The 13,792-nt window shown below is 32.0% G+C and overlaps 1 protein-coding gene across 1 annotated transcript; it reads right to left on the bottom strand.

Annotated features, from left to right (window-relative positions):
* Positions 1 to 5,862: 5,862 nt before the first annotated feature.
* Positions 5,863 to 7,504, bottom strand: LOC137832661 (transcription factor MYB102-like). The gene is made up of 3 exons (XM_068640954.1): positions 7,268 to 7,504; positions 7,048 to 7,177; positions 5,863 to 6,863 (listed from the first exon to the last, which is right to left on the bottom strand). Exons 1-3 carry the CDS (start codon positions 7,398 to 7,400, stop codon positions 6,035 to 6,037), a joined length of 1,092 nt encoding a protein of 363 aa, XP_068497055.1. The 5' UTR covers positions 7,401 to 7,504; the 3' UTR covers positions 5,863 to 6,034.
* Between the last annotated feature and the right edge of the window lie 6,288 nt (positions 7,505 to 13,792).

Genomic DNA, 13,792 nt, shown 5'->3' with positions numbered 1-13,792 from the left:
ATATAAAATCTAGAGACTTTTTAAATTACAAAATCTAAAAATTAATATTTATGATTTTATATATTTTAGATTGTACAATTTAAAACATAATATAAAATTTGAAATACAAATATTATATTTTGAATTCATGATATAAATTGTGTTTGGGATTGCAAAATTTGTAATACAATATAAAATATGTGGGTCTATTTTAGCTAGGTTGATCCACTCAGAATGCCCTTTTTTTTTATTGGAAATGAAGAAGATGAAGAGGAAGTGTCTTAGGATTTTTTTTCCATTAAGAATAAAATTGTAATTTCAACACCCCCATGGGGTGCAGGATGAATTTACCCAACTTATGAATCCTACACGGTTAAAATAGCCCAGCCCAATAAAATAGGTTGCAACATATAATCCAATTTTAAATTCCTTGCCTCTACCAAATTATGTTCTCTAAACATTTTTGGCAGTTTCTTCCTGCACCCCCATAATGTAATGCAAAGACAATAATATCCTTATTATTTTTTAAAAACCCCAAAATACACATAAAATCCACACTACTCTTTCTTCTTCCGGACAATGCAATTCGGTAATTTTACGGAATAGGAAATCCACATTTATTTTTTGCATTTCGTTTTGGAAAATCCATAAATATTCCGGATTGATGAATCCGGTAATCTTCCAGATTCATCAATCCGTAACAAAAATTAGACTTCCGGATTCAGCAATCCAGAAATCAACAAGTTGCTTTCGAAACAAGGTGAAGGTCAGTTTTGGGATTTACAAAATTGTGGGGATGCAGGAAGAAAAACGTAGGGGTGCAGGAAGAAGAAGCCAACATTTCTAATTTAAGATTTTGATTTGGGTACGAAACTAACAGATATTTGAATAAGTTAGCCCGTCTTGAACCCACATTTCTGTATACAGGCCCATAGATATAAATGGGCCAATTACTTTGAGCCCACATTTATACTGAAAGCAAGGTAAAAAAGACGTATTTTGAAGAAAAAAATTATTAATTGCGAGAACAGTTCATGAATACACCCCTGTATATAAAGATAAAAATATTAAGAACGTGTAATTGACATAGCAGAAAGAATGAGTCCATTATCCATTAGATTTTTAATTTATGACCATAATATACGAGTAAGTTAATCTTATAAATTTTTATTTTCACAATGTGATATTTCAAATTAATAACCCTAATTTTAAAAAGAAAAAAAAAACGATATAGAAAACGTGAAGTGAGTACGCATTACAGTGAAAAAGATTAGAGTCAAACGATTGGAGTGGACCTTAACAGTGTGATGAAAGTCTTTTTCCTAATAATTTAAGAACTATTGAACCCATTTTGTTCTAATTTGATAATGATTACTGGTGGAGAAATTGTGACAAGTGTAATTATCTGGAGACAACAGACCTAATTGCAGCCATCTTAACCTAATTATGGACAATTTATCAGTGGAATCACATCACTGTGCTATTTATTGACTGATCAAATACTGCAATCTCTAATTTCTGCTGACTTGTACCATTCCAATAGCCAATTGATTCAACTTCTTTTCTCCGCCCACAGTTTCAATATCTCTCTCTCATAAGTCACTGCTACATGCCTTTGAAAACTGCACTTCAACCTTCAATTACGTTTTTCCAGAACCTTTTTTATTTTGTTGGGTTACATCTCACGCGAATAAATCAGCTACATATACAACACATGCATTTTTTTAATATAAGTTTATTTGTTCATGTTTAGTTTGTTGTGCAGAGATAGATATATAATGGGACTTTCAATGTTCATATTTGTTTTAGACAAAGACATAGATCATTCAGTATAACCAAAAATAAGTATCCTCTTCTGTTAATGTGTAATGTGATTTTTTTTTTTATGTATCTAACCATATTTTCGAATGTTGTTCTTTACTTATATGTGAATATCATGGGATTCCCCACAATAGAAAAAAACTAAATCGATAAACAATATTATTACACTGTTAATTGAATTAATTAAATTTATAAAAAAGACATTAACATAATTAAAATACTCATTGTTGAAATGATTAAGTGAGAGAAATATTAAAAAATAATAATTATCAAATTATATGTCACTATTGTATACAATATTTGACGATATTGTACCTAATTATATATGCAATTAATTTAATAATTATAAAATCTCATGATTAGTATCCTACCTAATTAGATTGTAATATACACATAAAAGAATAAGAAACATCTCTTCTTCTTAACATTTTTTATCATTTTCTTACATGGTATCATAGCCTTATCCTAGCGAGTATTTGTTGGGTTTAGCAGGCCACCCGCTATCGGACCGTTATCGGAGCACTCATAACATATATTTCCACGCATGAGTTGGTAGTCTTGGCGTGAGGAGTGTGTTGGAGATCCCACATCGACTAGAAATTAGAGCTTTTCATAGTATATAAGTGGGTGCAAACTTCACCTCATTGAGCCGGTTTTATGAGGTTGAGTTAGGCTTGAAACCCACTTCTTAACAAGAAAGATGAGGTTATCCATAGTAGAATTCAATTATATAAAAAGTTGTATAAAGGATAATAAGAGCATCGTTTTCTTTTTGTGCTTAGTAAGTAGTAGTTAAGAGGTGCGTTTATGTAGTGTTGTCATCATCTCAATGAAACTCAGAATCAACAAAGAGACATTGACAAAAACTAGAGATAAGAGAAAAAAAGAAACGGGGACTGAAGCGAAGCGATGACAATAAGACATGGATCCACTTTAAGTGTTTAGTTATTCAAAAACTTTGAAGTTGGAAACAGTTTTTCTTTGGTCGGTCGAGACAGAAAGCGAGGGTCACAGTGCCACATACATAGGTCGGAGTCAAAGACTAGGCCATAGCAACCAATATCCTTTCCTTAATCATATTGAACAGATGGACATGGCTGTCTCTATTGTTGGACACGTTCTGAACCCTTTTGCTTAACGACAAATGCGACTTCGTATGCACAACTATAGTTGTCTGCAAAGTCAATCATTTTTCTGTGACGCATACGTGACGAACATGTTACATGCATACTAGAAAACAGGGGCAAGGCCTTTCACCAATGCAATCGGTAACCCAAAGTTATGACCTTCATAATTAGCGAGTGAGTAAGACAAAGAAAGCTATCATCTAAGATGAACAAACTAAGATGGGCTATTTAATGCAAAACTATGCTTGAAAGGTAGTGTGTGGTCGAAAGCTTGGAGTTGACCAAAAAATGTCCAACTTTCCTGCATGGATAGTCATTGCAGACACCCACTATGATGTGATGAATAATACTTCTAATAATCTATCTATACATGCAGAATCCCACCTAAAGATTCGAGTTTCTAGCACATAGTGTTTCACATTAATTATTACCATGTAGTTTCAATTTTTCTACTTCTTTTAGACATAAATGAACAGAACTTGTATTTATTAAGTAAGTATATGCATGTATGCTACTGATTTCTGATTTTCGTAAAACCCTTTGTCTGATCACCTCTATTTTTCAATGTGACAGAATTGACAGATAAATTTTAATGTGTGTTATCTTATATTTGAATAAAGAATAAAATGGTATGAGAGTCTAAGTTTATTTCAATGAGAGAAGAGTTTATTAATCTTAATCTATAATTTCACAGACAAATTAATTGGTATAAAATGGAATTCATTAAAAATAAAAAAAGGTGCAACATTTTACATTTTACATATTAGTTTTTGGCTTTTGTGTTTTAAAGCAAAAAGGGTGTGGGAAGACAGAAATCTAGGACCTGATTGTGAGCATTATGAGGGATTATTAGAGCATGTGGCAAAAACCGTGTACAGCCATATTCCCAGTTGTATAGAGACGTGTCACTAATGCAGAACAATTCCAAAAACATACGAACATAAAAGTTAAGAACATATGACGAAGATAAAATGAGGAGTAGGACCAGCTTCTTGTTTGCTTCTGATGTAGTTCTGTTTCATTTGCTTTGATAAAAAAAACATGCAGTTCATGTATATGGATCGTACTTTCTACATAAACGGTAATTGTCGAATACACGTATTTCAGAAATTTTGGCTGCACAAGAGAAGTCAGTTACCTAACATCTTTACAACTCTCATTTGCTTCCAACACCTCAATTTCTGGATCAACAAACTGTGTGAAATTCTCTTAATTTATAATTTATATTTATTAATTGTTTTACTGTACTGTTGAGTACGAATATCGTAATTTCAATAATTTAAAATTTTCAATCATGTATTTTGAAAGTGCGACTCCCATCCTCTCACCCTATAGTATTTTATAGTTGGTCTAAATTATTTCAATTTATGTTATTAAAATATTAATATTTTACGCCTATTTATTTGGACTATCATAATAATGATAACTTGAGAATGAAGGAGAAAAAACAAGTATAGAAAAATGCATAAAAAAAACTTTATTCATTAAAGTTATATCTTAAATACATGGAACGAAAAAGAGGTTTGCAAACACAATAATAAAAAAATAGTTAACAGCCTAATTATACTAATAAAAAGGAAGCTAACTAAAAGCATAATTACATCATAAATACGTAAAATGAAAGAACTTTAAAGATTGAGTTCTTGGGAGTTTTCTTTTCACTTTTATATATTTTTAATTAAATTTTGAAATATTCGGTTTCAACTTTATATTTATATTATGTAATTTTTTTTCGTTTATTAAAATTTAAACTGATACCTTTTGCCATGGCAATCTGCAACAGCAGCGTACCTTTTCAACTCAATCATCACCACATTATTGCGCGAAACCCAGTTGAGTTTAGTAACGGCGTTCCCGGTTCAAACGAAAAACCGGTTCAGCGAAACTTGGACCGTTCCCCTCCTTCATTATTGAACCCACGTGTCTGAAATGCTGACGCAAGTAATAGTAGTGAACAGTATACCAATAATTATTAATGGTAACGCTCTCATAAAATAATAAAATACTAAAAAAAGGGCACTGCTTGTGATTTCAAACGAAAAAAGCTACATCGTGGGCCCCGCATGTTGCGGTGTCACCGACGCCGCACGGACACGTGCCCCTCTTGTCTTTATAAGTCAATGCTTCCTTAAGCTCCAATTACCCATAATCCCCATGCAAATCATATTATTACTTATCCATTACAGGTGTCTGGGACACGTGTCATTCGCGCGTGTTCCGGCGTGCCGTCTCCGGTCACCTCGCCAGAATCTTGGACTCGCTGTCGGGATATCTGAAACCTAATTTCCCTTTACTCCTCAGTCTTTCCTTCCCAAAGATTTTCCTCTCACTGCAATTTTTTTTTCTTTTTTATTTTATTTCTATTTTTGGGTATAAGTTCTAATTGGAGAAAGGCCCCATCCAAATATCATAAACACTCAGCATAAGATTGCAAAGGAAAGTTAATATATAAAATGTGATAGTGCTAATATTTGGTAGACCAAAGAATATTGAATATTATGTTAAGCATGCAGCAGACAAAAGACATGCACCCTATTAGTTTTGGCTTTTCTGGCTATTGTTTTGCTTAAGTGTTGATCGCTTTCTATTTTGGTACAACACAAGTGATGCCTTGGAGTGATACACTTGTTTTTAATTTAGCACTTTTATTCTTAAAGTAATACATCTAAAGAGGCTAATTGATAGATTCACAATTGAAACTTTTTATACAATTATATTACAACATTCAATACTATTATTTTAATATTTTTATATAATTTAATTATAAATTTATTATCATTTTCCTATCTCTATAACTAATTTATCATTTTCCTATCTCTATAACTAATATAGAGAGGGAGAGCATATATAACATAAGAATTATAGAAACTTCATATAACTTCAAAAAATAGATATGATATTGGTACTTGGTATAATAAAGTCAAAGCTAGCTCAATTAAGAAATTAAAACTATGATGAATAATAAAAATTAGGAAATGTTACAGCCATCAACACAACGGATCCGTATCAAGGTATCCCAGAAAAAAACAACGGGGGGATATGTGATAAAACCAATCAACGTTTTGGTTGATTTAATTAGTCGTTGATGATCTATGTATCTGATCACATTACATGAACTCATTCACATCTAAAATATCTGGGATTTCAAATTTCAACATGCTGCTACTGCCATAGCTTTGATCTCTCTCGTCTTCTGTGTTGCTCCCATTGATTATCGTGGAGTTTGAATTCAACGGTGTGGGGCTTGACGAAGGTGTGGATAGAACTGAAGCGAAGCTGAAGTTCTGATTGCTGTTATTGGAATGGAAAGTTGAAGGTTGGGAGAATGGAGGATACATGAGATCATCGGAACTATAATAATTATAGCTTGATAACTGAGGGACATAATCATCTGTTAAAGTGCTTAAAGCAACCCCATCTTTGTGCCAATCACTAATTATCTGATCATCATGAGAATGTTGTTGGTAAGTGAAGTCTGAGAAAGTTGATGATGGATATGGGTCCACATTATGGGGCTCAACTAACTGTGGCTGAGAGAGAGGCAATGAAACACATGCAGGCACCTCTTGAACTGGATCTTGAAATTGTACCAAGTGTGGAACATGATTCTGAACTTGTGGATCGCAAACCTGGTTTTGTTGACCCTTTGGAACACACACGTCAAGGTCTTTGTGTTGGTGTGAGGAGGAGAAGAGCGAAGAAGCCAACCTTAAAAGCTCGGGGTTCACCATAGACTGCTGCATGCCAAGGAGCATTTGTGATGAACCATAGAAAGATGCGTTTAGAATGGAAGAGATGTCCAATAGATCAAGTCGAGGACTGTGTGTCACAGGGTCAATTCCCATCCTCAAAAGCCTCTTTCTAATGTGTGTGTTCCAGTAGTTCTTGATTTCGTTGTCTGTTCTTCCTGGTAAACGAGAAGCAATCGCAGACCACCTAAAGAATCCAATAACCCATAACTATTCATTAGTATTTTGAGTAGTTGTTGGAAGGCGTTATCTTCTTATTAGGTTGTCTTTGTTTCTTTAAATCACCAAATGTTTCATTTGTATATATTATTTATTGTTGATAAAAAATGTTTAAGAAAAAACATTAAAAATATTAAAAAACAAGAACTCACTTGTTGCCAAGAATGCTATGGAGCTGAATTATTGTCTCTTCCTCTTCAAATGAAAACCGACCTCGCTTTATGTCTGGTCGGAGATAGTTTGTCCAACGAAGACGGCAACTCTTTCCACATCTCTGCAACCCTATTCAATAGAACACCAAACTCATGAGTTGAAACTTGCATAATACATAATAAACAAAAAAACCATATTTTGTTTAGTTTGGTGAGATACCAGCATTCTTTGGGAGTGTCCTCCAATTCCCACATCCATGTTTCTGAATGTAATCAACGAGTTTCTGATCCTCCTCAGTTGTCCATGGTCCTTTCTTGAGGCCATTCTTTTCACAACAAGGTGCTCTTCCCATGACAGAAGCAGCTAAGTTGTGTGTTGCAGAGCTAAATGTGAGAAAATATTTGAGACGAAAGAGAGGAAGAAAAGAATGGAGTTATGAATATGATAGTGTAGTATAGTTGTTTTGTGGTATAAATAGGAAGAAAGTGAAGATTAAGAAAGAAGCGGAAGTCAAATTGATTCGGTGCCGTCCTCCTGTTATCCCTCTGGGCATTGGCTACGTGTCTCATCTAATCTATCCATTTTTTTAGAACTCTTGTTAATGTTATTGTGGAAAAAACCCTTCCAATTACATCACTGTGTTAATCTATTTTTACGTGTGTTTGATGTTGAAATTTGAGTTTAATTACATGAGCTTCTAAACTGGATTAGCATGAATTTATGTGTTTGTGGATATTGAAAAAAGTGATTAAGAATATGATGGAGTGAAGTGTGAAGGCATCATTTTCCGGAGTGTGACCCTAAACTTTCTGGATTCATATTAGCTGTAATAAAAAGGGGACGCCACGTGTCCTTCTCTCTTTGTATTTCTATTATTACAGAAACTACACGGCGTTGGTTTTCTTCTTTTCTGCATGCATACATATACCTTTTCTTTTCTTCCTTTTCCCTAAAGCAAGCCTTTTATGTTGAATGCTTCGCTTATCTTATCTGTAATGTATACACATACATACATATACCTATACATACGTATACATACATGTTTCAGACTAATTGGTCTTCTATTCACACTCTCATCTCTTGCTGCAAACCATGACCTGCATCAATGTTACTTCTATATGATTGGGTAAAGTACATATTTGGTATTTATGTGTATCTTCTTTGTTTTCAACTTCTTCTCAGCATCAAAACACCTCATTTCTATACACGTGCTCTTCTTTTTATTATATACTGGTCGGTTTATTTTCTTTCATGTTAAAAATCTTTTTTTAGAAAAATAACTTTTTTTAATAAACAATAAAGAATAATATAAATGAGAGTATTAGGAATATTTCAATTCTATACATGAGAGTATTAGGAGTATTTCAATATTATACAAAACATCTGATTTTCAAACAAAATCTGTAGATATAAATCATACTATAATTACAAAAATTAAAACACCATCATAACCCATGTCATCGGTCGGTGGTCGTCGAAGTTATGCAAAGATAATCGCTGGTCGAGGAAGTGGCGTGCTCTTTATGGACGTAGTCGGTGGTCGCCGGAGGAAATGTGCGTGGGTAACTCGTTGCATGGCGAGGTGAATGTAGAGGGCATCGGTTGTGCGCGTCTCGAGTTGTGTCTTATTCAAAGCACAAGAAGTTAAGCAGGTTCCCTATCAGTGGTTGGTGTGCGGTAGTTACAAGGGACTGTTGAGTATAGAACCTGCGGTGGAGAACGGGTGTTACTCAACACCGTTAACTTAGCGTATCTTTTCCTGGCGTGGAGGGAGCTGGTGGTTTTATAGAGTGCTGATATGGTGTGCGGTGGAGGTTTTAGTGGTCTTCTATAAGGGTTAAGTTTGGTTCTGTCTTAGGTGGTGAGTGAGGGTCTTTTGTGGTGTTTCTGTCTGTTGGGGTAAATATGGGTAAACCATAAATTTGAGGTTGGCTCTTTGATGTCTAGTAGAATCTGTTTCGCTTATGCGTACAGTCTAGACTTTAAGGTCTGATGTATACGGGTTGGGACACCCCTAAAGTGTCTCTTTTAATTTTTATTAATTCGTTGCTGATAAAAAAAAATGGATATAAGATATGATAGAAAAAAAAATATTTAGTTCCTTGTTCCTACTCAATATATGAGATTGTGATTAGATTCTCATCCAAATTAAAATTCACCAAAAAATAAGAAAGATCGTTAATCATTAATAAAGTGATTTTAAAGATTTATATACATTAATAAATCAATCAAAGTAAAATAACTTATTTGATTTTTCGTGGTTATCTAATTTGTTTGTTTTGAAAATAATATTTTCCATTTTTAAAAGTAATTTATTTTATGTTTACAAAAATTGGTAAAATATTATTGTGAATGGGAAGTTACTACAAAATACGAGAAATGCATTATTTTAAGTTTTAAAAAATTATGGCTTGCATATATCTCACTCACTTTCATGTTGATCATACCCTTCATCGTATCATGCCTTTGATGAACAGTTTACAAAATGATTGAATTTAAAACAATTATTCGTTAAATAAATTAAATATTTTCAGTATAGTGCTATAAACAAGGGTATCTCAGAAGCTTATTAAATGTGTGTACATAATAAATGCAAAGAAGATTGAGGATGGGCATTTAATATACACCGTGGCAATAATAGAGTTCGGTGTTTGCCTTCAATTAAAATACTATATACTTCTCATAAACATTTATTAGGCATGATATGGGATAAGATCTATTTTATTTTTAAATTATTCTCAAAAACTAGTTTTTAAAATTATTTTCTTATGTTTTTATCATATATATATATATATATATATATATATATATATATATATTGCACCTCTTATCACCACCCTTTGTATTACGTCATCGTTCCGACACTGTTCCCACTGAAAATGATATATAAGATTATTTTTATTTGGTGATTAATATAAGCGATTTTCGTAAAAAATAAAATAATCTGAAAAACATTATAATTAATTGGCTTATTTTGTCGTGGGTCGTGAAAGTGAAATTTGAAAAGTTTATTGACTTCTCCTTATGGAAGTGCCATCGTTTCTAATTCAAACTACTAATTTCAATTCATTTGTAGTTTTTGAGCTGCTGAAGCTATTCAAGTCACATGGAAAAGCTTACTTTAAATGAAAAAGAAGCCATCTTTGACGTGAATGATTCATTTTGATATCCAGTATGACTATTTTTCCAATAGCGTTAATATAGTCATACATAAATAAAAAAATAGATAAAAACAGTTTATATACTTTTTTCTTATTTAATTTTTGAAGTACTCTTTAAACACAAAACTGTGATGAAAAGTGAAAAACTTCGAATGCGGTGATTGATCCTAACGATGTTATCTACCGTCAATATAGTCTTACATCATTTAGGAGTTGAGGTCAATTACCGTTTCTATACTCTTGAATCCTCAGACCTACCGAAAACTCTCTCTTTAAACCTAATGGCCATGATTTAAAAATAAACTAAGTAAAACATCATTATTCGTTAATTTGTTATTATGCATCTCCCATGTCATATTATTGCATTTATTTTGTAGTTTAAGTGAAAAATAAGTGGAAGGATATTATGAGTGTTGAATATGTGTGTGGGACGTAAACCTATGATTGGCCAAAGTTCAATATTTTTATTATTGGAGTGAATCTCCCTGACAAAGAGACAACAAACATTCACCAACAAAGCGTTTAAGAGCTTCCTATGTTGAAACATACTATGAACCCCGCAAGTGAAAAACAAAACATCTCAACCTTTTTAAAAAATTAAGTCCCTTAACAGATTTAGCAAGAGGGACTATGTAAAGGTAAAAAAAAATAATTAGTAAAAAATTATATTAAATATGAATATCTGGGATGTCTAATTCTTATACTTAAAAAAAATAAACATTACTATATGTTTATTTGAATAGAGTCTGAGCTCTAAAAAATTATTCAATTTCAATTTTAAAATTATGTGTACATAAATAAAAGAAATGCAATTTCTAGGAATATACATACGCATGCATTTATTTTCTAGTTATATCCTAATTTTCTTAAAGAAAATATATAGGTTCCGATTTTTTCTTTTATATAGAAAACTTACATTTATCTTATTCCAAAGAAATAATTTGATAAGCCTGTACTATAAGTTTAGTAATGAGATGATAAAATGGGTTAAAACAGAAGAATTTAGATAAGGGGAGTTAGCAAAAGTTGTTTATCTAATGATTGAGGAAGGTGACGTAGGATTTGGTAATGAGATCAAATATATGCGGACACAAACAGACTTCATTCTTGCACATAATTAAATTAGACTTAACATTTGCTTTTAAAAATAATAATATTTCTACATTTCTATAAATTTATTAACTAATTCATATATATATATTTATTTTTATTTTATTTTTTTAATCATTATATTATTCTTAAAAGTAAATTGTCAAGTGGGATGTGAAATATGAAAAAATTTACTATTTTCTTAAACTTTAACTCTTAGTTTTAAATTATAGTACTTTAATTAAGACTATTTTAAGTATATAATTGAGATTATTTTAATTAAATAATATTTTTTAACTATTATATTATTTTTAAAAGTAAATTCTGAAGTGGATGTCTAATATGAAAATATTATTTTCTTAAGCTTTAACACTTAGTTTTAAATTAGGATTATTTTAATTAAATAATATTTTAAGCATATTTTAAATATGAGCAGCATTTACTCTTTTCATCACATTCTCCTTTCTCACCTAATACACGTTAAATATATATAAAATTGATGTTGTTCGTACATGTTTGCTGAGAAGAAAAATTATGATGAGCAAAATGGTTTGATAGATATTGATAGTTTTGTATTTTAGTCATAGTTTTCAAGATTCATGAATGGAAAAGATGGTAAGGTGTGAAATTACCATTGGTTACTAAGGATTCATTGTCTTCAAAATGGTCTCACCCAACTCTGCCTAATGCACACAAGCTATTAAGTCAAACGTTAATTTAATCTTCCACTCAGATTTTCTCCCATATGATTTGTTTCCCTTTCTGTTTTCTTTAACATTTCTCCTATCGCGTAGCCACCATGTTTTTAAACCTAACTACTCTTTTTGGCAACAGTTTATCTCCCTCCAGAAAATGTTCAAGTTTTGGTACTAAAATATTCTTAAACATTTTGTAGTGTGGGAGCCATTGCTAAATTATGTATATGTTTGTTAATTCAAACCTAACTTCTCTGCAATCTACAAAAGATTATGATACGTCGATCAAGTTTTGGTGCTTCATATTCTGGAGACGTTGTCATGTCATGCAACGAAATCATCACATAGTTTATTAGGAGAATTATTAAATGCATCAACAGTGTTCAATTTGTTTCCTTCCCTGTGTGTGTGACATGCATAGACATATATGCTTATTTAATTTGGAGCTCTCAATTAAGCATCCACAAGAAGGTGTCCACGTGTAGTAAAGAGGCATTCGTGTACCCAAATTTGGTGACTGCTGTCTTAGAATTTGCTAATTATTTGTTATGAGCTGTTCAATAGCTTCAACAAACTTTGAAAACTATTTTTTGGTTTTAAGGCATTATTTTCAGATACGAGATCCGAAGCTTGCGCAAATAAAGAGCTAGCACTAATATTTTAAGGTAATAAATCACATTTTTAAATTAGCATCGTATATGGTATTGTGCTAGCTAGCTAAGAACTTTATTATCCAGTCTAAATAATTGATTAGGATGAGATATGATTGGCAGAAGATAAGCAGTGTTGAGAAAATGGTACTATGCTAGATTGATAGTTCAATTTATAAATAACACCTGGCCTTTCATGGAGCTCCAGAACTTTCCTCCATGGATTAGGGTTTTTGATATATAAAAGCTTTACAATCCTATAAATTAATATAATGAAATAGGTAGTAGCAGCAAATAGTTGAAGACAGAATAATAATCTCTAAATGCAAGCTCTTTAGGTAGGTATTCAGTGAAATTAGACCACAGTTTAATTCAACGCCACGACTATGATTTTAATACAGTTTCCAATGAGGTAGTAATCCCTCAAAGATACACTCAAGGCTGTAGAAGACAATAATTGATAGAATTAGAAGAATTCTTTTACCCCCCATAATCCTTGGTTAGGTGCATATATAGCATTGCCATGCTTTGGTAAACCACACTTCTGGTCAAATTTGGAGATGGAAACCAGAAGAAATTATATAAAGGGTTTTAAAAGTATATATGGTTTCACACATAGTTTAGTCAATATGAATACATGGGAAACCCATACTGTTTTAATTCTCTTTACTGAATCAAAGGCAGAAAAGCCTGATGTATGGATTAAATCAAAATGTTTTTTTTCTCTCTCATTATTATGGCATTCTAATAGTCAAATTCTCTAAATAGTCATATTTGTAATATTTCTCAAAGACTACTTAGAGGTGTATACCAGAGAAATAGTTGTTCTCTGACGTATAATACATTTCTGTTTTGTCTCAAGAATATATAAAATTTTGGTTCCCGTGTTCAGTCAGTTCTTTCCATTGAAAAAAAAACACAGTGCTGAAAACAATAGAAAAAAAAAGGTGAATTTTTTCAAGTTGCGATCATGTATCAGAGAGTCTGAAATGACATAACATTTTATTTTGATCCATCATCTTCCACATCTTTCACATCCAGCTCTCTTTAGTTTCTATTTCAGTTCCCAAATGCCATTTCCTTCACTTTCATACGTTTCTCATTTCTCCTTTATAAATTCTGAAAATCCATTGTATGTTTCACATATAT

The sequence above is a fragment of the Phaseolus vulgaris genome, chromosome 6 (assembly GCF_000499845.2).
Source record: "Phaseolus vulgaris cultivar G19833 chromosome 6, P. vulgaris v2.0, whole genome shotgun sequence".
Taxonomy (NCBI): domain Eukaryota; kingdom Viridiplantae; phylum Streptophyta; class Magnoliopsida; order Fabales; family Fabaceae; genus Phaseolus; species Phaseolus vulgaris.
This window is presented reverse-complemented; position numbering and strand designations above follow the sequence as displayed.

Excerpts from the sequence above, each read along its gene's own strand:
- LOC137832661 (XM_068640954.1), bottom strand. The coding sequence starts at position 7,400 with ATGGGAAGAGCACCTTGTTGTGAAAAGAATGGCCTCAAGAAAGGACCA. Across the intron at positions 7,178-7,267 it reads GACACTCCCAAAGAATGCTG|GGTTGCAGAGATGTGGAAAG; the intron begins GTATCTCACCAA and ends TCTATTGAATAG. Across the intron at positions 6,864-7,047 it reads CATAGCATTCTTGGCAACAA|GTGGTCTGCGATTGCTTCTC; the intron begins GTGAGTTCTTGT and ends TGGATTCTTTAG.